Below are 25,696 nucleotides of genomic sequence, written 5' to 3'. Positions count from 1 at the left end.
CACTGAACAAAGAAGCATACAAAATCAATCTAACTATAAAATCCATAGATTTCCGCACACTGAACGTAAGATCGTTTTGCAGCAAAAGCGCAAGTAGCTCTTCAACGTAAAACGGCTGCACCAACAACCCAACACCAAGATCAGAAACAGTAAGACTTAACAGTAATGTTTTCAAAGTCTCTGGTAAGGACGAAGTTTTCCTCATCGCATGGATTGTTAAAATGTTCAACGTTACAGCTGCGAAAGAGGAGACAACGTTCAATACAGCGTTAACAATGAGAGACGAATAAAATTGTTCTTTTGTATCTGCCATTGTAGACCTGTGACTTAAGTTGAGGTCGGGCGTTCTGCTGATAAAAGCAGTGAGACTGTGCGCTTCATAGACTCCGATCTTCAAGGAGACTCTAACTCTTGAATTGCATGAACCACTTTATAAAGTCTATTTTATCAGCGACAGTAAACAAACTGCGGGTAACTGTTATGGACTAATGAATGCAACGTAAAAAAGATCAAAACGTAATCTCATCTTTATTACTTATAGAATTTCGCTTTTGACGAAGTTAACAGTTGTTTAAGTTGGTAAGAACAAATGAATAAATACATAAATAAATAAATACGTCGAGATAGCAATATTTTTTTGTCCAAATTCAGACCTGGGATATTTCGAGCTTTCATTTAGTTTGCTGGTCGGCAACTAGAAGAAAATACTCAGCCCTTACTCTTAAATTTAGAAAAAAAATGGCTTCATCTCCTTATTCCGTGTCAATATTTGGTTGGTCAACGGTTTTACGTTTCCATTTCCATTTGATGACACCGGTGTTACCCGCAAGCGCTGTCCTCCCTAAAACGTTCGTTAGCGATCCAATAAAAAAGACAATGAACGTCGTCAACAGGCAAAGATCATCGCTACTTTGCAAATATTTCCTTTGAGTTACGAAAAGCCGGAAAATGCACTCCCACCTCCATGTTTCCACACAAAAATACACAAAAAGATGAGATCCTGACGTTAAAATTATTGTCATTGGGTAAAAGTGATCAAACAGATTCTCATTTCTTTTATGAAAATATTCACAGGAACTCATTGGAAATGAAGTCTTAATCAATCTTGACATAAGAGGTCGGAAAACGCATCATTCGTAATCAATGACAACAACAAAATGTACCATCGCCGTCATTTCAACAATTTCGAATTAAAACCTGTGTTAGTCCTCCCTTTTGTACATAAGCATTAAAAGAAAAATGGTATTAGGAACACTATGCGTCCCTGGATTAAAAAAAGAAAAAGGCAGGCAATAAAAAAAAATTCGTATTATATTCCATCATGAAATTGTTAATCATCTCAAAATTCTAGTTTTTCAGAAGAAATGGAAAAAACCCCACGTACTTTGATTATTCAATATCTCCGTGTTGTACAAAATGTCAGTTGAAACTCAAGTAACAATGATAAACTGTAGAGCGAGACGACACGCCACGATTATTAAATGTTCATTGTTGATAAAGGTAAATAAACTGCGACCAAAAAAATGGAACATCTGGCGTTAACAGTTCGTCAGAGCATATAACTTGAGGGCTGACGTAACATCTAACTTTAGCTACTGACCAGCGCACCAACACAAGCGCTACAATCTGATTGGCTCCATCACTGCAAATCATGAATTAAACAATAGAGTGCACTATGGGCTGATAGTATCTCTCCACGGATGAACACTATCGCGTCACGTGATCAATTTAAACCAATAAGAATCGGAGAAAATTTAGTGGCGAAACCACTGAAACGAAACGACCGAAAAAGCGAAACGATTGGAAAAGAAAAAAAAAAAAACAGAAACAAACATGACCGAAACATTGGTGCGGAAGAGAACAAAAGAGATCACCGTTAGGTGAAACAGGTTTTTATTTTGAGCTCTTAAAATTTCTCAAAACCAGAATATTCTTAAGAGGATAATGACTTTTGATGTCGATAAAAGGATACTTCGGCATTCAATCACTTCCGTGAGGAGATCCTCTACTGAGAAAGCCCTGAAACTATAGCCCTCTTAAAAAGCCTCGCTTCAAGAGACCATCAAAAGGCATTTAAATACAACACAAAACAAATTTACATATCTGATTATCACATACAATGAATATATGAAGTTCATATATTTTGAACTGCGGTATTAGATACGTATGATGCACCAGTATCGCAGAGGTCAGTGGTTCGAATCCCGTACAGGCCTGATTTTTTTCAGGTCTGATTTTCGCTATTGCATAAATAGCGCTATCTACTGCGAGGATCGTGCATCATACGTATCTAATACCGCAGTTCAAAATATATGAACTTCATATATTCACTGTATCTGATTTATCACTTTCACGGGTTTCTTACGAATCAACTTAACGGCCTGCTCCCAGTTGGCTTGTTAGCTCAATTGGTGGAGCGCTGCACCAGTATCGCAGGAGTCAGTGGTTCGAATCCCGTACAGGCCTGATTTTTTTCAGGTCTGATCTTCGCTATTGCATAAATAGCGCTATCTACTGCGAGGATCGTGCATAATACGTATATCTGATTATGAAGGGCAGAAGTTAAGGGAGTTGTTTTTGGCCGTTTGAGGAGAGGCTTAATTTAGAGGCTTAATTTAGAGGCTGAAGTTAGAGTTCTAAATGTGAGAGAACATCTAAAGTAAAATGTACCTTTTCCTCGACATTCCATCTTTCCTTCACTCGGCGTGGGCTAATTTTGGACGTTTCACTCGTTGCCAAATTTCTCTTGGTTATTGCTTTTGTTGTTGTTGTTTTGACGGTTGCGCTTGTCTCAGTGGTTTCAATCTAATGTGTAGGTTTAAAGTCCATTCGATTCAGTTTTGTTGATTATCATAAGAAGTTTTTACTTTTGTATTCAAGCGTGCCAAAGACATGATTACGGTAATTTATGTTTTTATGAACAAAGCTAGTAGATCTGAGTATATAGCATTCATAGTCTGTTTATGAGCCACGTGGCCCATCAGGCCGACGCTTAACTCCGGTTCCTGTAACATAAGCGATTAGGAGTCTCTAATGAAGTATTCGTACTTCTGCTTTAAAACCAATACAAGTAATAAGAAAGTTACCCTTTGCTTCCGACGAAAAAGAGGTAGAAAAACATTACATCTGCATGTTATAACTTCAATTAACTTAAGCTGTCTAAGCTCACAAATTGAATACAAATATAGGTCTACATTTACATATGACCTGTAAGCAAACTACAATGACTTACAGTTTCTCTACTGTGCAAAACACATTCGTTTACTTTCGTTGCGAACTATTCATAATACTTGAAGATTGCCTCCGAAGTGCTCGGTTGTTATATAGCTACCTTAAAAGTTTCTTCAGTTTTAACGACGAAATATATTTCGAAGAATGCAAATGATAGATTGCCGAATGTGTCTCATTTTCCAGCCGTATACCAAAGGGTTTAGTGACGAGTTGAAAAACAAAAGCGTTAACGTATAAATAACACTTGTACGAAATCTGGTGGTTTCTTTAATGGAAGAAAAACCCCAAATATAAACACAGTACCAGGGTAAATAACACAACAAAAACACGAGGTATATGTAGAAGGTACTGCTAGCCGACCTCCTCAACCTGGCGGCGTTCATTGTCGTTCCACCCCCGTGTGTTAGTTGCAACACTTGGATTTCCTTTGTGTGGCGCCTCACCGCTAAATATATTTCAAAATAAATGATTGTTGTACAAATAATACAACAGCCAAAAGTAACAGTGAGTACGATTCTTCCAGCGTATTTGAGCCAGAAATAATCCAGCACTAACAGCAATGAAAACAAGAAACTAAACGTCCATATCATCAACACCGCAGCAACAACACGCTTGTGAGTCACAAGTTCTTGATATCTGAGATGAAGGTGAATGGCCAGAAATCTGTCTGTGCTCATAGCAGTAACACCGAAAAGTGACGCACACAAGAATAAACTCGAAAAAAATTCAGTGATGTAGGTAAATATATTTATCTCGTAGATATAGTTTCCACTAGTAGCGCAAGTAATCAGCCTTGCAACATAGGCAGGTTTCACCAGCAAACCAACACCAAGATCAGAAACAGCGAGACTCAGTAGGAATGTTTTCAAAGTATTTGGCAATCCTGACGTTTTCCTCATCGCATGGATCGTCAAAATGTTCATCATAATGGATGTGTAGCAAAAGAAGGAGTTCAACACGGAATTAGTGACACAAGACGAGTAATACGGGCTTTCGCTATTCCCCATTCTATAACTGGTAGTCAGGAGGCTGGTTTGTCAGCAAGTTCACGAAGTACGCTCAGAAGAAATGGATTTCATGAGACAAACATGCTTCATCGTGAATTCCATCACGAGCCACAGGTAAACGGAAGTTCAAATATTCGAAAAGGCGGGTTGGTATGGAGTGACGTCATAAACCGGATAAGTTTCCATCATCGCCTTGACAGCCTTTTTCGATAATTGCTCGCAGTAATCTGAGTAGTTGCTTGAATTTGTACAGTCTCTGTTCCTGCTGGGTACAATGAAGCCTTTTGTTTATTAGGGGCTGGATCGGCCTATTGACATTTGGAGATTGGATTTCATATTAATATGCGTAAGCAAAAGCGGGAATGTTTAGTTTCCCGCGGTCGAGTGCAGTTATGGATCCCTTGAAACTTCGAAGGGTTGAATTGCTTCATTCTCCTCCAGATGAGTCAAGGGAATGGTTTATCTTAAATTTCAAGAAATGTGGCATAAGAGTCAGCAAGTTTTTTGAAGTAGCCTGTTGGTGGCACATTTTCCAAGCGTTTTGTACGGTCCAGCTTTAAAAAATGGCGGAAGCTTGGATGACCGATATGTTCAGAACAACAAAGTGGCCATCGCCTCTCTATTTGGAGTTGTTTCTACCATCTTCCGGCAGAAATTCGAAGAAGGAGAAGTGGTGAGATATCTTTGGTTGATCGATAAAATAAATTCTTGATCCTGGATCAAGAAAAGCTTGGCAAACGTTACTTAGCATTTTCAAGCTAAGACGAACCGGGGTAAGTCATAACGTTTATATTTTTATTAAGATTGGATAAAGTGAGTTTGCTCTGTTATGTTTTGTTGTGAATGCTGGTTTCACGGTGTATCAGAACTCATCTCTGCTTGGCAGGAAAATCACATAATTGCCTGTGTTTGATTTTACGCTGAGCCTCTAAGTCTTCTAGCTATGAGATAGAATAAATATATGAAAATCATATATTTTGAACTGCGGTATTTGATACGTATGATGCACGATCCTCGCAGTAGATAGCGCTATTTAAGCAATAGCGAAATTCAGACCTGAAAAAAATCAGGCCTGTACGGGACTCGAACCACTGACCTCTGCGATACTAGTGCAGCGCTCTAACCAATTGAGCTAACAAGCCAACTGAGAGCAGGCCGTTAAGTTGATTCGTAATGAACCCGTGAAAGTGATAAATGAGATAGAATAAATATATGAAAATCATATATTTTGAACTGCGGTATTTGATACGTATGATGCACGATCCTCGCAGTAGATAGCGCTATTTAAGCAATAGCGAAATTCAGACCTGAAAAAAATCAGGCCTGTACGGGACTCGAACCACTGACCTCTGCGATACTAGTGCAGCGCTCTAACCAATTGAGCTAACAAGCCAACTGAGAGCAGGCCGTTAAGTTGATTCGTAATGAACCCGTGAAAGTGATAAATGAGATAGAATAAATATATGAAAATCATATATTTTGAACTGCGGTATTTGATACGTATGATGCACGATCCTCGCAGTAGATAGCGCTATTTAAGCAATAGCGAAATTTAGACCTGAAAAAAATCAGGCCTGTACGGGACTCGAACCACTGACCTCTGCGATACTAGTGCAGCGCTCTAACCAATTGAGCTAACAAGCCAACTGAGAGCAGGCCGTTAAGTTGATTCGTAATGAACCCGTGAAAGTGATAAATGAGATAGAATAAATATATGAAAATCATATATTTTGAACTGCGGTATTTGATACGTATGATGCACGATCCTCGCAGTAGATAGCGCTATTTAAGCAATAGCGAAATTTAGACCTGAAAAAAATCAGGCCTGTACGGGACTCGAACCACTGACCTCTGCGATACTAGTGCAGCGCTCTAACCAATTGAGCTAACAAGCCAACTGAGAGCAGGCCGTTAAGTTGATTCGTAATGAACCCGTGAAAGTGATAAATGAGATAGAATAAATATATGAAAATCATATATTTTGAACTGCGGTATTTGATACGTATGATGCACGATCCTCGCAGTAGATAGCGCTATTTAAGCAATAGCGAAATTTAGACCTGAAAAAAATCAGGCCTGTACGGGACTCGAACCACTGACCTCTGCGATACTAGTGCAGCGCTCTAACCAATTGAGCTAACAAGCCAACTGAGAGCAGGCCGTTAAGTTGATTCGTAATGAACCCGTGAAAGTGATAAATGAGATAGAATAAATATATGAAAATCATATATTTTGAACTGCGGTATTTGATACGTATGATGCACGATCCTCGCAGTAGATAGCGCTATTTAAGCAATAGCGAAATTCAGACCTGAAAAAAATCAGGCCTGTACGGGACTCGAACCACTGACCTCTGCGATACTAGTGCAGCGCTCTAACCAATTGAGCTAACAAGCCAACTGAGAGCAGGCCGTTAAGTTGATTCGTAATGAACCCGTGAAAGTGATAAATGAGATAGAATAAATATATGAAAATCATATATTTTGAACTGCGGTATTTGATACGTATGATGCACGATCCTCGCAGTAGATAGCGCTATTTAAGCAATAGCGAAATTCAGACCTGAAAAAAATCAGGCCTGTACGGGACTCGAACCACTGACCTCTGCGATACTAGTGCAGCGCTCTAACCAATTGAGCTAACAAGCCAACTGAGAGCAGGCCGTTAAGTTGATTCGTAATGAACCCGTGAAAGTGATAAATGAGATATAATAAATATATCAAATACCGCAGTTCAAATAGAATAAATATATCAAAGAATAAATATATAGAATAAGATAGAAGATAGAAGATAAGATAGAATAAATATATCAAATACCGCAGTTCAAAATATATGATTTTCATATATTTATTCTATCTCATTTATCACTTTCACGGGTTCATTACGAATCAACTTAACGGCCTGCTCTCAGTTGGCTTGTTAGCTCAATTGGTTAGAGCGCTGCACTAGTATCGCAGAGGTCAGTGGTTCGAGTCCCGTACAGGCCTGATTTTTTTCAGGTCTGAATTTCGCTATTGCTTAAATAGCGCTATCTACTGCGAGGATCGTGCATCATACGTATCAAATACCGCAGTTCAAAATATATGATTTTCATATATTTATTCTATCTCATTTATCACTTTCACGGGTTCATTGAGTCCTTAAGTGTGACGTCACGTTACCATGGCGCTAAAAAATGCAGTTCTAAACAAAATATCTTATGCGAGCGCTTTGGACACGCTTCCTTTGTTTTGAATGTCTAAAGCTTTAATTATCCAGTGTAATCCCACAAAAGACAGTAAAAAAAAAAAACAGGAAAGGTTAAAGGGTCATCCAAGGGATCAACTTTTGTTTAAGAAGTGTAAAGGACGCGGGTCAAACGGGCAAAATGGTTTACTGTTTTGCCCCTACATGTGGCCATTCGTCGGAGGGCAACACTTGCAAGTTCTTCGCTTTTCCAAGCGCTACAAAGCAGAACGACGAGTACAAGAGATGGATTCGACTCATAAGGTATGAACTGATATTCAAAAAGAATTCCTTAATCGGTGAGAATTTGATGAATTACGTGATTTTAAGTGAGATTTACGGACTCTATTCAGGTGAAGAGTTGACATCAGGACATGAGGGAGAATCATCGAATACTGAATTATAGAAGCTTCAGCTAGTTGTCTTTTTAACGGTCGCTTTGTATTTTCCGTAGCCAAAACCTTAAATCTGAGTGCTTCATCGTGTTTTTGGAATTTAGATACATTTAAAACCAATGTAGATCTGCTATGTAACGTGCTTGATCGATTCACGAAATGTTTCGCGTCGCTTCGCGATTTTGCCTTCGCTGGTTGTGGAACGGCTATGTTGTTGACAACAGAATCACTAAATCGGGTGTTTTGTTATTAACAGAAGAGAAGATCGAGAGCCCAGCAAGTACTCAAGAGTATGTAGCTGCCATTTTAGGAATGGTCAGAAAGCCAATGGTCCTGAAGTGTTTGAACGCAATAAGCATAAGTTATTTACTGAACAAAGGGGTCCACCGCCGAAGAAAATAAAGAATACTGAATCAAAGGTAGAGTCTCTTTCACAGATGATAGAATTTGCCCGAAAAAATGAACAGCCATTAGTAGCTGACACAGAAGAAAACCTGCAAACAACACAGGAGATTATCCTGGAAGCAGAGCTTGACTTTGCCAACAGGGAGCTAAAGGAACTTAACCAAACTGTCCAGTATAAGAGGAACAAGTACACTGTGTCTGCGCTTGAGGGAGATGTAGTACGAATGGAGACAGGTCTTCCAACCAAAGAAGTCTTTAATATTGTTGTAAAGCATGCTCTTAGATTTAAAGATAGCGTGAACTATTTTGCTGGATGGAAGGTAGAATCCATCAATTTTGAGGATCAAATTTTTATCACTTTAATGAAAGTACGACAGAACTACACACAGCTTCACCTAGCCCAATTGTTTCATTGTAGTGTGGCCACAATTTCTAACATTGTTATAACATTCACTCATGTTTTGCATGAAATTTTGTTTGATGACCTAATGACGTCGATTCCATCCCGGGAAAAAAACAAGATCTCTGCACCCTCCTCTTTCAGGCAATTTGAATCCTGTCGGATTGTTATAGACTGCACAGATATTGAGGTTGCTGCACCGGGATTGATGAGTCAGCAAAATGCGACCTATTCATCATACAGAGGAATGAATTCCTTTAAGGTAATAGTTGGTGTTGCACCAAATGGAGTCATTACTTATGTCAGTCGGCTGTATCCAGGTTCTATTTCAGACAAGGCCATTGTGCAACAGTCTGGACTCCTTAATCACTTGACAGCTGGAGATATGATTCTGGCGGACAAGGGTTTCCTTATCCAGGATGTTGTACCACATGGTGTCTGTGTCAATATCCCACCTTTTCTGAATAATGGAACTTTCACAGAGAGTGAGGTCAAGAAAACAAAAGCCATAGCTAAAGCACGGATTCATGTCGAAAGAGCCAATGCTAGGCTGAAAGACTTCAAAATTTTAGGCTTCATTCCTTCGTATTTGCGCTGCTATGCTGACATTTTGTTTCAGTTATGTGCAGCACTTGTAAATTTGCAATTTCCTCTCATCAAAGAGGGATGTGAAGATATGGTTTTTGAGTAGTTTTATGCTTGAAGACTACATTGGACAGTTTTTTAATAATTATTGTTGTTCAAATAGAAATAAAATAATTTGTAGACTGAGGCTTAGTTAGAAGAAAATACAGCTAGAGGGGTGGGGGCATTCTAATATAACAGTAAAGGGATGATTTTACCTCCTAGGGATTACAATATTTATCATCTGGTACAGCCTGGGTGTACATAGGGTGTCAAATTAGATCACTGCGAGAATTCTTTCATCATGTTTAGGAGAACAGAAGTTAAAAGAAGTTTTGACATATGTTTTACAATGGATGTCTTTTTGGGGATAAAAATAAAAGCAAGTACTGCCCACAGTTACCCTTAAGGGGTCTTTCTGAACATTTCCCATGAGCATCCCATCACTTTTATATGGGAGTTTCCCTTCCCCCCAGGAAAACAACATTAAATGATGTACAATTTTTCCATGTCTTTTAAATAATACCATGTTATCCTTGTGTTTATTAATAAAAATGCAAATATATGTATAGCCTGTTACCACAACTCCCTCACACCAAACTAGTAGTGGTAGGTCAATTTGAGGACTGAAAACCGACGAGTATCATTATTTTTTAAAACATATCGTTCATTAACAAGCCTTTTTTTATTTCACTACTAGAGAAAATCACGCCCTCGTGTTCATTTGGGCAACAAAAACAGTCTAAAACTTAATCTTGACATTTGGCATTCAAAGGATAAAGGAAGAGAGCTAGACCATAATTAGCAAATTACAATTCTCCTTCCACTATTCTAGGGAATATATTATCAAAATAGAATTAGGTCAAGACAGGAATGTTTGCCACCCATTCTTCATCTCTTTCTATTTTTACAATAGCTATATCCTTTGTGGTCCATACCACAAAATAACAAAACCTCCTACGTGAGAAGTACATTTCTCCCTGGACCTGGTGCCAATAAACATGGTCTTTTTTCAAGGCGTAGCCCTGTCCACTTCCACATTTTTCAAGGCAAAATGTTGCTGACTCCACTGCCTCTGCTACTGTTAGGTTCCGTTCCGTGTACGGACACTTCACCTCAAGAACAGTTCCTTCATCAATGATACCATCTGGAGATGCACCAAGAATTCCAGATGAATGAAACCAGATTCCAGTTCCTTTCACTGCCAACCCTGTTTTCAGGGTGAATGCTTTGACGGCTTCCTCTTCATTATTTACTCCCCATTGCACTGCCTTTACCCTTGATAGGTCGTACTCCCCGAGAAGACGTTTAATAAGTGAAGGAGTGATCCTCTTTGCCTTTAGGACAGAGCCGAGTTACTGGCTGTAAGGCGGCCCCTTCTCGCCAAAAACCAGGCCGGGTTGTCTCGCTGGCCAGCAGTTAATTCGCTAACCCTTAAAATGTCCGTTTCTTGTAATCTGGAAAGGCGAACCAAACAGTCCAGCTGCTGCTGACGCCCAGTGGCTTGAAGAAACTCGTCAGAGAAAATAATTTCTTCTATGGTTGGAAAAGGAAGCTGGTTAGCAATAGGTGGCTCAGGGCTGATTAGCCAGCAGAGCCCCGTAAACCGCCCATATTCCTTCAGGTCTTCGTACAACGCGCAACGGTCAGCTTGTGTAGGCTTTCTCGACAGAGCAGAATACCTTTTAGGCGGGAGGAACATTTCTGTGACCGCTTGAGTTGAAAGTGATGTATTTGACTTTCGTTTCCGCCACTGGCATTCGACGTCGGTTCGGCTCAGTTTGTGAATACCGTGAATAAAGAGGGCTGCTGCGTGACTGCATTTAAACACGCCTCTTGGACATTCACACTCGGTTGATTTTATTTCATGTTCTTCATCCAAATAAATCTGCAAGATGTCAAGATTAATGGCATTTAGTTCGGCAAATAGAAACGGTTTTTTCGGCAAGATGCTACTAGTAAAAGATCGATGATGCAAAGAATAACAACTCACCGTCACTTTATAAACCTTTTGTTTCATGCTTGCGTGTACTTCTCCTCGTAAAACACCCTGCTGGTAAGTAAATGCTTGAATGTGATCTGACTTAAAGTGGTTTTCCCCCTTTTTTATAGATTTCTTTTCTTCTGAGAAGAAAGAAAAAAGCGAAGCGATGGATAATGTCGCCATTTTGAATCGAATGGGCGCTTGTTTGGAACTGAGATTTTTAGCACCATGGAAACGTGACGTCACCGCTTAAGGACTCTATTACGAATCAACTTAACGGCCTGCTCTCAGTTGGCTTGTTAGCTCAATTGGTTAGAGCGCTGCACTAGTATCGCAGAGGTCAGTGGTTCGAGTCCCGTACAGGCCTGATTTTTTTCAGGTCTGAATTTCGCTATTGCTTAAATAGCGCTATCTACTGCGAGGATCGTGCATCATACGTATCAAATACCGCAGTTCAAAATATATGATTTTCACATATTTATTCTATCTCATTTATCACTTTCACGGGTTCATTACGAATCAACTTAACGGCCTGCTCTCAGTTGCCTTGTTAGCTCAATTGGTTAGAGCGCTGCACTAGTATCGCAGAGGTCAGTGGTTCGAGTCCCGTACAGGCCTGATTTTTTTCAGGTCTGAATTTCGCTATTGCTTAAATAGCGCTATCTACTGCGAGGATCGTGCATCATACGTATCTTCTAGCTATGATCACTTTTTATGGCTACTTTAGGAGAAATTTCGGGTTTGTTTCCTTGATAGGGTCTTGACAGTATTATAATTTATTTCATTTCTATTTTTCTACGATAAAAGATTTAAATCGCCAGAGGGATGCCATTGAGAAAACTGGAATAGTAGTTAATGGAAGATGCTTTAAAGTTAAATTTCCAGGTTATTTGTGTGTGCCAATCTTGACTCTTTATATTTTTTTTATCTTATTATTTTTTATTTTTGCAATGTTTTTATGTTACATGTCTAGCTACGTGATAGTAATTATTGAATCCATTTTATGCTTGGCAGTGTTAGAAAATATCTGGGAAAGTATAACATCTGAGATCTTTGGTGTAGCTATTTTAACTTCAACTTCTTGTTATCTTCTTGTCTTTTTTCATGACAGTTACTCTTGATTACAAAACACTGATAATGCTGCTCAAGCAAAGAGCTGGTGATGCCAAAAAATATATCAATGAACTTTGCAAGCAAGGATTGGACACAGAGTGCTGTGTATTCTGCAAAGTTATTAAGGTAGGTTATACCTGCAATGCTAAATGACATGCATCATAGTGGAATTATACAATAACACAAAACATATTCAGCCTACTGGTATTTGTTATGCAATTTATTTATAATCAATCAGTGAGAGCTTCCTTTTCATTCATGGTCAATATAGGGAAGTGTTGTCTATCCTTTCTGGTTCACACAGGCTGAAGTCCAGGCATTCAGAGTAATACCAGAGCACTTCTGGGATTTATAACATACTTAGCTTTTCATTCATGGTCAATATTGGGAAGTGTTGTCTATCCTTTCTGGTTCACCCAGGCTGAAGTCCCCGCATTCAGTGTAATGCCTGGGATATATAACATACATAGCTTTTCATTCATGGTCAATATAGGGAAGTGTTGTCTATCCTTTCTGGTTCACCCAGGGTGAAGTCCTGGCATTCAGTGTAATGCCTGAGCGCTTCTGGGATATACAACATACTTAGCTTTTCATCCATGGTCAATATAGGGAAGTGTTGTCTATCCTTTCTGGTTCACCCAGGCTGAAGTCCTGGCATTCAGTGTAATGCCTGAGCGCTTCTGGGATATACAACATACTGAACTTTTTATTCATGATCAATATAGGGAAGTGTTGTCTATCCTTTCTGGTTTACCCAGGCTGAAGTCCTGGCATTCAGAAAAATGCCTGAGTGCTTCTGGGATATACAACATACTTAGCTTTTCATTCATGGTCAATATAGGGAAGTGTTGTGTATCCTTTCTGGTCCACCCAGGCTGAAGTCCTGGCATTCAGTGTAATGCCTGAGTGCTTCTGGGATATATAACTTACATAGCTTTTCATTCATGGTCAATATAGGGAAGTGTTGTGTATCCTTTCTGGTCCACCCAGGCTGAAGTCCTGGCATTCAGTGTAATGCCTGAGTGCTTCTGGGATATATAACTTACATAGCTTTTCATTCATGGTCAATATAGGGAAGTGTTGTCTATCCTTTCTGGTCCACCCAGGCTGAAGTCCTGGCATTCAGAAAAATGCCTGAGTGCTTCTGGGATATACAACATACCTAGCTTTTCATTCATGGTCAATATAGGGAAGTGTTGTCTATCCTTTCTGGTTCACCCAGGCTGAAGTCCTGGCATTCAGAAAAATGCCTGAGTGCTTCTGGGATATACAACATACTTAGCTTTTCATTCATGGTCAATATAGGGAAGTGTTGTGTATCCTTTCTGGTCCACCCAGGCTGAGGTCCTGGCATTCAGTGTAATGCCTGAGTGCTTCTGGGATATACAACATACATAGCTTTTCTTTCATGGTCAATATAGGGAAGTGTTGTGTATCCTTTCTGGTCCACCCAGGCTGAAGTCCTGGCATTCAGTGTAATGCCTGAGTGCTTCTGGGATATATAACTTACATAGCTTTTCATTCATGGTCAATATAGGGAAGTGTTGTCTATCCTTTCTGGTCCACCCAGGCTGAAGTCCTGGCATTCAGTGTAATGCCTGAGTGCTTCTGGGATATACAACATACATAGCTTTTCTTTCATGGTCAATATAGGGAAGTGTTGTGTATCCTTTCTGGTCCACCCAGGCTGAAGTCCTGGCATTCAGTGTAATGCCTGAGCGCTTCTGGGATATATAACTTAAATAGCTTTTCATTCATGGTCAATATAGGGAAGTGTTGTCTATCCTTTCTGGTTCACCCAGGCTGAAGTCCTGGCATTGACTGTAATGCCTGAGCACTTCTGGGATATATAACAAAGTTTCACATAGCTTTTCATTCCTGGTCATTATAGGGAAGTGTTGTCTATCCTTTCTGGTTCACCCAGGGTGAAGTCCTGGCATTCAGTGTAATGCCTGAGCACTTCTGGGATATACAACATACTGAGCTTTTTATTCATGGTCAATATAGGGAAGTGTTGTCTATCCTTTCTGGTTCACCCAGGCTGAAGTCCTGGCATTCAGAGTAATGCCTGAGTGCTTCTGGGATATATAACATACTTAGGTTTTCATTCATTGTCAATATAGGGAAGTGTTGTCTATCCTTTCTGGTCCACCCAGGCTGAAGTCCTGGCATTCAGTGTAATGCCTGAGTGCTTCTGGGATATACAACATACATAGCTTTTCATTCATGGTCAATATAGGGAAGTGTTGTCTATCCTTTCTGGTCCACCCAGGCTGAAGTCCTGGCATTCAGTGTAATGCCTGAGCGCCTCTGGGATATATAACTTACATAGCTTTTCATTCATGGTCAATATAGGGAAGTGTTGTCTATCCTTTCTGGTTCACCCAGGCTGAAGTCCTGGCATTCAGTGTAATCCCTGAGCACTTCTGGGATATACAACATACTGAGCTTTTTATTCATGGTCAATATAGGGAAGTGTTGTCTATCCTTTCTGGTTCACCCAGGCTGAAGTCCTGGCATTCAGAGTAATGCCTGAGCGCTTCTGGGATATATAACATACTTAGCTTTTCATTCATTGTCAATATAGGGAAGTGTTGTCTATCCTTTCTGGTCCACCCATATTGAAGTCCTGGCATTCAGTGTAATGCCTGAGCGCTTCTGGGATATACAACATACTTAGCTTTTCATTCATGGTCAATATAGGGAAGTGTTGTCTATCCTTTCTGGTTCACCCAGGCTGAAGTCCTGGCATTCAGTGTAATGCCTGAGCGCTTCTGGGATATACAACATACTTAGCTTTTCATTCATGGTCAATATAGGGAAGTGTTGTCTATCCTTTCTGGTTCACCCAGGCTGAAGTCCTGGCATTCAGTGTAATGCCTGAGCGCTTCTGGGATATACAACATACTTTAAGTTTTTTCATTCATGGTCAATACGGGGAAGTGTTGTTTATCTTTTCTGGTTCACCCAGGCTGAGTGGAAGTTTTGCTATTCACAGTAATCCCTTAGTGCTTCTGGGATACCTAACATTCTTATTTTCTTTGACATTCACAGGTTAATCAAGGGAAGTGTTGTCTCTCGGCCTTACTGGTTCACCAGGCTGAAGTCCTGGCATTCAGTTTAATGCCTGAGCGCCTCTGAGATATTTGACTTACTTAGCTTTTCATTGATGGTTAATATAGGGAAGTATTGTCTATCCTTTCTGGTTCACCCAGGCTGAAGTCCTGGCATTCAGTGTAATGCCTGAGCGCTTCTGGGATATACAGCATACTTTAAGTTTTTCATTCATGGTCAATACGGGGAAGTGTTGTTTATCTTTTCTGGTTCACCCAGGCTGAACGGAAGTTCTGCTATTCACAGTAATCCCTTAGTGCTTCTGGGATACCTAACATTCTTATTTTCTTTGACATTCACAGGTTAATCTAGGGAAGTGTGGTCTATCGGCCTTACTGGTTCACCCAGGCTGAAGTCTTGGCATTCAGTTTAATGCCTGAGCGCCTCTGAGATATTTGACTTACTTAGCTTTTCATTGATGGTTAATATAGGGAAGTATTGTCTATCCTTTCTGGTTCACCCAGGCTGAAGTTCTGGCATTCAGAGGTTTTCTGGCATATATAATGTGAAGAAATTCTTGTGACGCAAACTTTTCTGTTATTTGAGCTCTTCACCTATATCTACAGCAGAGCGACAGGAATAAATAGTCGTTTGAGACAAAAATTTGGAAAACAGCTTCATTTACTGTTAAAAGTCGCCCTGCAAACCGCGACGGGAAGAGAACATCAAACCAAAAAATGCTGCCAAAAAAACTCAATAAATAACACAAGGCAAAACACTGCTGGTACATTTCTTTGCGAAGCTAGATCGTGAAACTCTGATGCGACGTTTTTGTAGGGCGTAAACACACGACGACGATTGATTTCCTGACAAACTGGTTAATATGAGATAATATAAAGTATGAAACAACACGAAGTAACGCGCACAGCCTCAAGTGATCGATATACCGTATTTCCTTGAATAAGTGCCCACCCCTTGGCCATTCAAACTTGTAACTCTGAATAAGCGCGACACCGGAACCCTTTCTTTTTCAGCTTTCATAACATTTTAAACTTTTACTACCTTAGATGAATATGTTGGGAGAGATTCTTGCTTTAAGAGTTATATTACGCCGATGTATTATCTTTCCTTTTTATATGGCTGGCTTCGCAAGCGGTGCAAGATGCAGCGAATTCTGTGAGCTGATTGGCTATTAACCCTTGCTTATTTTTCGTTTTCTGCGGTGGCCAGCGTTGCAGCCATTTTGTCTTTGTGTAACCTGCAGGCAAGCTCTCGCTTGGCTCTTATCGCTTGGCTCAGGTTTGAGTTTTCCTGCTTGGTCAATAACGCATTACTGGATCTACCGCGCTCTATGTTAATTTCCAAACCACTCTAGCGCACAGCGCTTGACTCAGTATTTAAAGTTGGTTTTTCGGAAAAAGTCAACGTCCCACCCCTCTCAAGAAGCTTTTAGAATATAAAAATTCAAGGACTTTCTAAGGATTGGTTAAATTCATTGGGGGACTTGCCCTGAAATTAACAGACTTGCAAGACAGTACGAACCCTGTTAAAGTTCAAGGGAGTTTAAACTTGTTCGTTACGTGTCATTAAACGAAAGTTGGTCTTTGTCTGTTTAAAAGCTTTGTCAGCTTGTTCAACATCTATCTTGATTTGAAAACAATTATTATTACCCCCGGTCTCTGTTTATTCACGATTTTAATCATCGTTGCGGAGGAGGTAGCGCAAAGAGATTTTCAACACCAGTGCGTTAATCACATCGTACCTATAATGTCTAATCTCTCGCAACTATCTAGAGGATTCCGGCACCAATATAGGTCATATGAAGGCCAGTGACAAAGAATCTTATGTGTACTGCATAAATATCGTTTAAAAAAACTGGAACAGTGTGTAAACTATAAATGCGACATAAAATATCAGTGAGAAAAAGCCGCCATGTATTGTGGACTCTGCGTTAAACAGCAAAAGAAATTATAGGTTGTAATACGCCGAGTTTATTCCCAATAACTGGTAACCGGATGCTCAAAAATTACAGCACCAAGCGTCAGCTGTCAAAGATTCCGAACACAGCGGAAAAAAAGTCGTCGGTTCTGGAATTTACTTTGTTTCCGATCCGAAAACAAAAATCTGGTAAAATTGATTAGAAAACAAAACACTCAGGCAGCCAGTTAAATGTCGTAGTAAATAAGCGTCGCAGCCTATGTCAGTATTAATGAAGTTAACTAAATCCGCAAGCGTTGACTAAGAAATGTTTCTTCGACGTGACTGTAACTGCCGCAACACACTCCGGGCGAGCGCTTTGTCTTGTCACTATTTTTAAGCGCCGGCCATGTACACTTTTTTCGGATACGGCTTCTTTAATTACCTTTTCACGCCATAGGATGATGACATGATTGTGTAAAAGTTGACGCCTCTATCAGATTAGGAGCGAAATACGATCAAAAATTTTACCCAAGCAAGCCACTGGTATCCAGTAGAGAATGCGGACTAAAAGTACGGATTCTCTGCTGGATACCTAGACTTTTTTTGGTTGCTAACGGCGTGAGGCTCGTTATGAGGGAGAGTTACTTCGAAAAGCCTCATGATAAACTCTGGCAAAAGCCAGGATTAATAAGTAGTTGGAAACCAGAGACTTATAAATAAGTTGATGCACTTGACAGCTTTGTCCGGTGCCAACGAGGAAATCGAAAGACACGCGTGCCCATGCTGAAGTGCTTTTTTTATCTCTGTTCTTCCGACGGTATTCACAGTACTGATAAATAGCTACTTTCCTGTTATGTATTTGTGGCCCATATGGTCGATGTTTAAGCCGCCGAAACAACGTTCGCCAATCATTTCACGTTTTCCCATTTAATACACATCGAAAGTATATAAATTATGTGTCAATTCACATATCAGTGATCAGAGAAATCGATCTCATATCCGAGAAAAAATTTGTCATCAGACTTGCTAAAAACTAAGGTCGGCACACACGAGGGGACTAGTCCCTGCGACTAGTCCGTGCGACTAGTTCCGGCGACAAGTCTTTGAAGGGTTTACACGAAGGGACCGGTAGCAGGGACTGGTCCCTTAAGGCGTTCACACGAGGGCACTCAATTGCACAAGAACATGGGGAAATTAAGAGGCAAAAGATATTCCTTAGTCTGGGGCGTTACACGAAAACAATGAAAATTTGGTAACTTTTTATTATGGCACTATTAAACATCAACGCAAATGAACTACACTTATTCAGTCGGATTAATCATGCTTTTTCGTGTTCTGTTTTTGTTAATTTTTTTTTAAATATTTTTAACAGACACAGAGTCAAATAGGGTAAAAATTCCATCAAAACGGCTCCAAGACATCTGTATATGTTTACAAAACTAGAAATAGTTTTTTATTCCTCAGTTGTAGAAATCTAGAATTCAGGCAAAATTCATAGAAACTGCAATGTTTACAAAAACCGAAAGTCACGGATCATACTGACCCATGATTGGCTTATTTACCGTTTAGTCGCAGGGACTGGTCGCACAAACAGTTCACACGAAGGGACCAACATATGTTTCATGCGACAAGTCCCTGCGACTGGTCGCAGGAATTCAAACCAGTTTGAATTCGTGCGACCAGTCGCAGGGACTAAATTTTGGTCCCTGCGACCACAGAAATGTGTAGTTCACACGAAGGGACTAGTTGCATGAAACTGGTCGCTGGGACTAGTCGCAGGGACTAGTCCCTTCGTGTGTGCCGACCTTTAGACTTAGAATTGGTAAAATGTTCGCTTTCGTCAGAAAGATAGAGGTGGTACTTAGGAGGCGGCGGCGTGTCACTTTCAGTAAGCGGAACTTTGGAAAAGAAAAAAAATAACACCTCTTTACATTCGAAAATTCCGCGAGTTATGGCAGTCTAGAATGACAGCTGTAGCGAATAACTGAAACGAAGCTATGAAGAGAACAACATATTAAACATAATAACTCCTCTTTGGCGCGAATGCTCAAGTTCCATCGACAGAAACTTTAATTTGTTTACTCTGTTAAAAGCGACAAGACCTACGTTTTGACAATTACACGAAACAAACCCAATATCGAAACCAAAAAAACTTTAACAGTAACTTTTCGCTGTTGAAGCGGACATTGAAAAACACCAATGTTCATCTTCTAGAGATCTATAAAAATGGGAAAAAACCTCATTTACAATAATCTAGCACAACAAAAAAGGGACGTAAGAAAATGCATTTCAATCAAGTACAGAAAATCAGCTGTCTCTAAAATTGACTGTTTCTACCGAGGTCAGGTGTTGAATTTTAATCCAAAACCATTTGTTTTCAAAAAAAAAATTCTTCTAGGGCAAAACAAATAAGAAGGGAAAAACTGAATGTGTCTACTTCCGACAGAATGAAAGTAAAATAAATGTAAAGTCTATTTTTCACAGCTTTAATTTCATCTAGAAAACTCTCCGTAACAGAGAGAGAAACAAGAACCTCGAAAACACGCAGACAGTTTATAAGCTCCTCTGCTCTTCATCTCTAGGAAAAACTTTGGATATAAAAAACAAAGTACAAATAAACCTTTGGCAGAAAGCACGTTTAAAGTCTACAATAATATCATCTTAAGTTTTAACAGTTCAGTTCTGACGAATGATCACATTTCGCAGCATGCAAATGATGGATTGCCAAATGTGTCTCATTTTTCAGCAGTACATTTCAGTACAGTTCACCGCCATTTCATTGCTTTGTGAAACTTGATGGACCTGAAGGCCTTGAATTAAGCTTGGGTGGCGCCGCACAGCGAAATAAATCCTATAATAAAAAATTATAGTGCAATTAAAACAACAGCCGAAATCGAAATACTGTTATAACCACAGCAACAATACGCTTGGGAGTCACAAGTTCCTGATATCTGAGATGAAGATGAACGGCTAAAAATGCTAATGCTTTCTGGTAAGTTCCTGTCAATAAACAAGAATTAATAAATGGAAACCGTCACATCTGTCAAGTTTTACAGTGAAACAGTATATTTGAAAGCACGAACGATCATCGTCAAAAGTTCTTCATGTCCGTGTTTTCCGTTCTCCTTTCTCGGCTATCAACCATAGAAAGGGATGTGCACGATAAGAGGACGTTTCAAAGGGAATTAGCTAAGTACTTTAAATAGCATAGGTGTGAAAATTTTTCATTTAACTTAATGGAACTTAAAGACAGCCTACACTAAGTATAATGTAATGTTCAATGAAATCCATCTGCTAATAGACATATAACTAAGTAAATAAGTCTTTGACCACTATCGTTTGTTGAAAGCAAGAAATATGTATGCGATCCTCGGGTTGGTGGATGAAACATCGACAACGAAACAAGATTAAGGTTTTCGTAGTTAAAATCGACGTTTCTGCGCAATTGCGCGTAATTTTCGCGTAACGAGGACGACTGGCCGATGACATAAATTAAAGACAAAACAAGAGCAGTTCACTGAAAAAACACCACGCTCTTCGCAGTATGCAAATGATACTTTGTCCATTGTGTCTCATACCCCAGCTGTAAACAGAACGGTTCAATGATGAATTTAGGTACACCAGGGTTTTAGTGTACTGATGAAAATTCCAAAACGTAGAATTTGGTTCATGGATAAAAGATCTTCCAACAAACGCACAGTGCCAAAGTAAATAACAAAATAAAAACACCAGGTACATGTAGAATGTACATAGGGCTGATTTCTTTATCTTCACAAAGTTCACTGCCATTTCACCATAATGAGACACTTGATGGACTTGAAGGGCTTAAATACGGGTCGCGTGGCGCCGTACAGCGAAATAAATTCTACAATAAAAAAACTGCACTGTAAATAAAAATACAGCCACATGTAACAGCTATTATAATAATTCCAGCAATTTTGATCGGGATGAACCCCGTTAATGAAAGCAACGGATGTAAGCATCTATTCTGTTAAAACCGCAGCAACAATATGCTTCTGAGTCACAAGTTCCCGGTATCTGAGATGAAGATGAACGGCTGAAAATCTGTCTGCACTCAGAGCTGTAATATGGGCTGCCGTCACCACCAAAAATACAAGGATGTCAAATAGATCAGTAATAAAGGAATCGAATGGCCAAATTATAGACAGTCTAGGTTTCCTTCATGAAAAAGAACACCCTAAACATAAATAGTTTAGCCAAATGATCAACGGTCTAGTTGCCCGTGTCGAGTTGAAACATGAAGTTGTGAAACAGACCAGCTAAATTGTGTATAGCCCAGCACTCATTTGCAATACAGTACACAAATGGTGTAGCGTTGCGTCAAATGACTCAGGGTAATATCGAGTAGCACAGCGTAAGCACAAACGGTGTAGCGTTGCGTGAAACTGATGGCTTAGTGTAATGTCGAATGGTACAGCGTACATACAAACAGTGTAGCTTTGCGTGAAAAGGCTCAGCGTACACACAAATGGCGTAGCGTTGCGTGAAATGACTCAGCGTTATGTCGAATGGTATCGCGTACATACAAACAGTGTAGCGTTGCGTGAAATGGCTCAGCGTAATGTCAAATGGTACAGCGTACATACAAATGGTGTTGCGTTGCGTGAAATGGCTCAGCGTAATGTAGAATGGTACAGCGTACATACAAACAGTGTAGCGTTGCGTGAAATGGCTCAGCTTAATGTCGAATCGTACAGCGTACACACAAATGGCGTAGCGTTACGTCGAATAGCTTTGCAGAACATCAGACACTCTAGCTGAACATTGAATTGCTTAGCATTACATGAAATATTCCGATGTTGTGGCCAATCGTCGAGCTTGCTTGTGGCGTGACGTGAAGGCTATCTCGCCGAAACCACCAAAAATACAAACTGCAAATGGAACAGCGATCTGCTGGGGGGCATGGCGTCATCGAATGTGAAGGTGTAGTCGCTATGTTGAAGAGTTTTCACTTCGCCTTGCCGTAAAGCAGAGGCAATTCGGTAACTTTCTCCTCTTTTCTTTTCCCTGCCGATATTGCGTTTATTCGTTGTCGTTCCAAAAAGTGTGTCGGGAAATTCTGATATTTGAAAAAATTTGTCCCGTAGCGTACATTTACGCAACACGGCTTGCATATCAGTTTTTAGCTACTCCAACTTTAGATGCCGATATCTACGCAACCAATCAGAACATCGAAAAAGCCTGACACTCTTTTGTTGATTGATGCCTTGTGAATGAGACTGTGCAGCCATTTTGCTCGTGCTGCAGCATCCGATATCCGATTAATTCAATAGAAGAACATTCGGTCGTTTCACGCCTTACCAGCTCTTGACACTTCCTTCGAAGAAAAGTCTCTTAAATTATATTTTTATGGTAATCTGCATTTATCAAGCTTTCTCCTGACATAAAGTTTGCTCGGATTTTAGTGAAACTAGCGCGCGTACGAATTTTTTCCCGAAGGACACCCGCGAAGGTAGGAAGTAATCTTAAGTATATCTAAGATATTTTCAGCAGCCGTTATTAATTAAGCCGATTTTATTTTTCGTGAATTGTGAAAGGACCGTTCTCCCCCTTCCCTTTACCACCCTCTTTTATGACGGAGCGTTTTCTTACTAATTTTAAGGCAGACCAACCTCATCAAGTAAGGTATGTATGTGCTCAAAACCATTTGACTCGGAAAAACGGTTGCATTGGCAAACAATACATGTTTTATTGAAAAATTTCAGAACAGATCAAGCCGGGATATCAGTTTTCTTACCATAGCGTCCAAGACACACAAAATCCAATTTCTCACGTACTCTTGCAATGTTCAAAGAGCCTTTGCATTTAGACTCTCAGTGAAAAGTAAGCGCGAGTCAGAAAAGAAAAACAGATCTCGGCAATCGACATTTAATGCACGTCAGAACACTACTGTAACACCACTTCTGTAAACATTGAGGCTGGCAAACCGTGGTAGAATCCAGTCTCGTTGCTATTTTAATTAACGCTCCCATGAACGACAACGACTAAATGCAATATCGGTAGGGAAAAACAGAGAACTTACCGAATTGCCTCTGCTTTACGGAAAGGCGAAGTGAAGACTCTTAAACATGTGATGGTTTCGCGCAAGTCTTCACATTCGATGACATCATTCCCCCAGCAGATCGCTGTTTCATTTTCGGCTTGTCTTTTTGGTGGTTTCGGCGAGATAGTCTCCATGTCACGCCACAAGCAAGATCGACGATTGGCCACAACATCGGAATATTTCATGTAATGTTAAGCAATTCAATGTTCAGCTAGAGTGTCTGATGTTCTGCAAAGCTATTCGACGTAACGCTACACCATTTGTGTGTACCCTGTACCATTCGACATTACGCTGAGCCATTTCATGCAACGCTACACTGTTTGTATGTGCGCTGTACCGTTCTACATTACGCTGAGCCATTTCACGCAACGCTACACCATTTGTATGTACGCTGTACCATTTGACATTACGCTGAGCCATTTCACGCAACGCTACGCTGTTTGTATGTACGCTGTACCATTCTAAATAAAGCTGAGCCATTTCACGCAACGCTACACCATTTGTGTGTACGCTGTACCATTCCACTTTACGCTGAGCCTTTTCACGCAAAGCTACACTGTTTGTATCTACGCTATACCATTCGACATAACGCTGAGTCATTTCACGCAACGCTACACCATTTGTGTGTACGCTGTACCATTCCACATTACGCCGGGCCTTTTCACGCAAAGCTACACTGTTTATATGTACCCTGTACCATTCGACATTACGCTGAGCCATTTCACGCAACGCTACACCGTTTGTGCGTACGCTGTGCTACTCGATATTACCCTGAGTCATTTGACGCAACGCTACACCGTTTGTGTACTGTATTGCAAGTGAGTGCTAGGCTATTCGCAATTTAGCTGGTCCATTTCACAATTTCATGTTCCAACTTGACATGGGCAACTAGACCGTTTATCATTTGGGTAAACTGTCTATAATTTGGCCATGCCATTCCTTTGTTAGCTATGTTATCCTGCAGCTGATTCTTAAAATTTACTGATCTATTTGACATCCTTGTATTTTTTGGTGGTGACGGCTGCCCATACTGCAACACCCCAAAAATGATGCCCCAGCGAAGAAAATTGAAAAAGAAATCGGTGATCTTTGAAAGTGCCTTTGGTGCTCCAAAGGAAAATTGTGGTCCTGGGTCGCAAGAGACTATCAATACGATATACAGAGGCTGCACCGGTCCAACACCAAGATCAGACACAGCAAGACTCAGCAGCAATGTTTTCAACGTCTTAGGTAATTCAGACGTTTTCTTCACCGCATAGATTGTCAAAATGTTTAACATGACAGCTGTTTTGTAGTAAAAGAGGATATTCAAATGCAGGAACGCTCATCGTCTATGGTTGTTCACCTCTGTTTCATTTCCGTTCTTCTTTCGCGGCTGTCAGCCTTAGAAAGGGATTGTAACAATGTTTTCTTTTTTTTTTTTACAATAAGAAGACGTTTCAACGATGTACTATTAACAGCAAAAGTGTATTTTTTTTTTTTTTTACTTATACTGCGGGAGCTTAGGACTGGAGGGGCAGCATACACAACGTATGATATTAAGTTCGATTTGGACCGAATCTAATTGTCTGCCACTGACCAGATGAGTGAGTAGGATATTCGACCTCCATTTCTTACTACAAAATGTGGAAATGACCACTTTCGTCAATAAACCGTTAAAATGTTCATTATAATGGCTGTGAAAGAATCGAACGAGTTGAATGTAGCAGTAACTTTACAGCATGAGTAGAGCGGATTTTCAGTGTTTCCGATTTTCAAAGAGCTTAGCTTATTTATTAGTCGTAAAGATAAGTTTGTACCCTAGAGAACTAGAACTCTTGCGTCTTAAGTTAAACCTGTTTATCAAAATGCTTCCGACAGGTTCCTGTCAATAAAAAAGAACTAACACCAGCGAGAAGAAACCGTTGCCATCTGCCATCTCGAGTGAGATGTTAAACTTCTTCAAATGTTTTACCTCTTTTCGCGAGCGATGAATAAATATGCGTAGACTTATGTTATCTTCCGGTTTCCCCCCTTACTTGAAACGTAACAAAATTTTCATTTAGACTTCGACTCAAAATAACCTTATAATTTGGATATATCAACAAAGTTGAAATGGTAAATTGGCCACCGAAACGATTACAAAAGCTGACGTTTCGAGCGTTAGTCCTTCGTCGGAACGAATAAAAATAACCTTACTCTGGCAAACTCATCAGAGCTTCCTCCTTTAACCCGAAGATTGCATACATATATTTTGCTTTTCAACAGACAAAAGCGGTCAAAGACTTGTATACC

General features: G+C 40.0%; 2 protein-coding genes, 1 long non-coding RNA gene and 1 pseudogene across 4 annotated transcripts; 2 read left to right on the top strand and 2 right to left on the bottom strand.

The window, feature by feature from the left end:
- Window positions 1-2,838: 2,838 nt before the first annotated feature.
- Window positions 2,839-5,048, bottom strand: LOC148729663 (melanocortin receptor 4-like). Its single transcript, XM_088725713.1, has one exon. It carries the CDS (start codon window positions 4,236-4,238, stop codon window positions 3,351-3,353), a length of 888 nt encoding a protein of 295 aa, XP_088581839.1. The 5' UTR covers window positions 4,239-5,048; the 3' UTR covers window positions 2,839-3,350.
- A 2,319-nt stretch (window positions 5,049-7,367) lies between these two features.
- Window positions 7,368-9,435, top strand: LOC148729662 (uncharacterized). Its single transcript, XM_088724551.1, has 2 exons — window positions 7,368-7,727; window positions 8,115-9,435. The coding sequence occupies exons 1-2, from the start codon at window positions 7,606-7,608 to the stop codon at window positions 9,352-9,354; spliced, it is 1,362 nt and encodes a 453-aa protein (XP_088580677.1). The 5' UTR covers window positions 7,368-7,605; the 3' UTR covers window positions 9,355-9,435.
- A 363-nt stretch (window positions 9,436-9,798) lies between these two features.
- LOC148729661 (uncharacterized) lies at window positions 9,799-11,875 on the bottom strand (annotated as a pseudogene).
- A 99-nt stretch (window positions 11,876-11,974) lies between these two features.
- On the top strand, window positions 11,975-16,101 carry LOC148729660 (uncharacterized). 2 transcript variants are annotated; one of them, XR_015988519.1, is made up of 3 exons: window positions 11,975-12,156; window positions 12,383-12,510; window positions 15,439-16,101. It is a non-coding gene; the product is annotated as an uncharacterized LOC148729660 (long non-coding RNA). The 2 variants fall into 2 exon arrangements; XR_015988518.1 differs by having other exon boundaries at window positions 11,977-12,510.
- Window positions 16,102-25,696: the final 9,595 nt, after the last annotated feature.

This window comes from Stylophora pistillata, chromosome 6 (assembly GCF_964205215.1).
Source record: "Stylophora pistillata chromosome 6, jaStyPist1.2, whole genome shotgun sequence".
Classification (NCBI taxonomy): Eukaryota; Metazoa; Cnidaria; class Anthozoa; order Scleractinia; family Pocilloporidae; genus Stylophora; species Stylophora pistillata.
This window is presented reverse-complemented; position numbering and strand designations above follow the sequence as displayed.

Excerpts from the sequence above, each read along its gene's own strand:
- LOC148729663 (XM_088725713.1), bottom strand. The coding sequence starts at position 4,238 with ATGGGGAATAGCGAAAGCCCGTATTACTCGTCTTGTGTCACTAATTCC.
- LOC148729662 (XM_088724551.1), top strand. The coding sequence starts at position 7,606 with ATGGTTTACTGTTTTGCCCCTACATGTGGCCATTCGTCGGAGGGCAAC. Across the intron at positions 7,728-8,114 it reads AGATGGATTCGACTCATAAG|AAGAGAAGATCGAGAGCCCA; the intron begins GTATGAACTGAT and ends TGTTATTAACAG.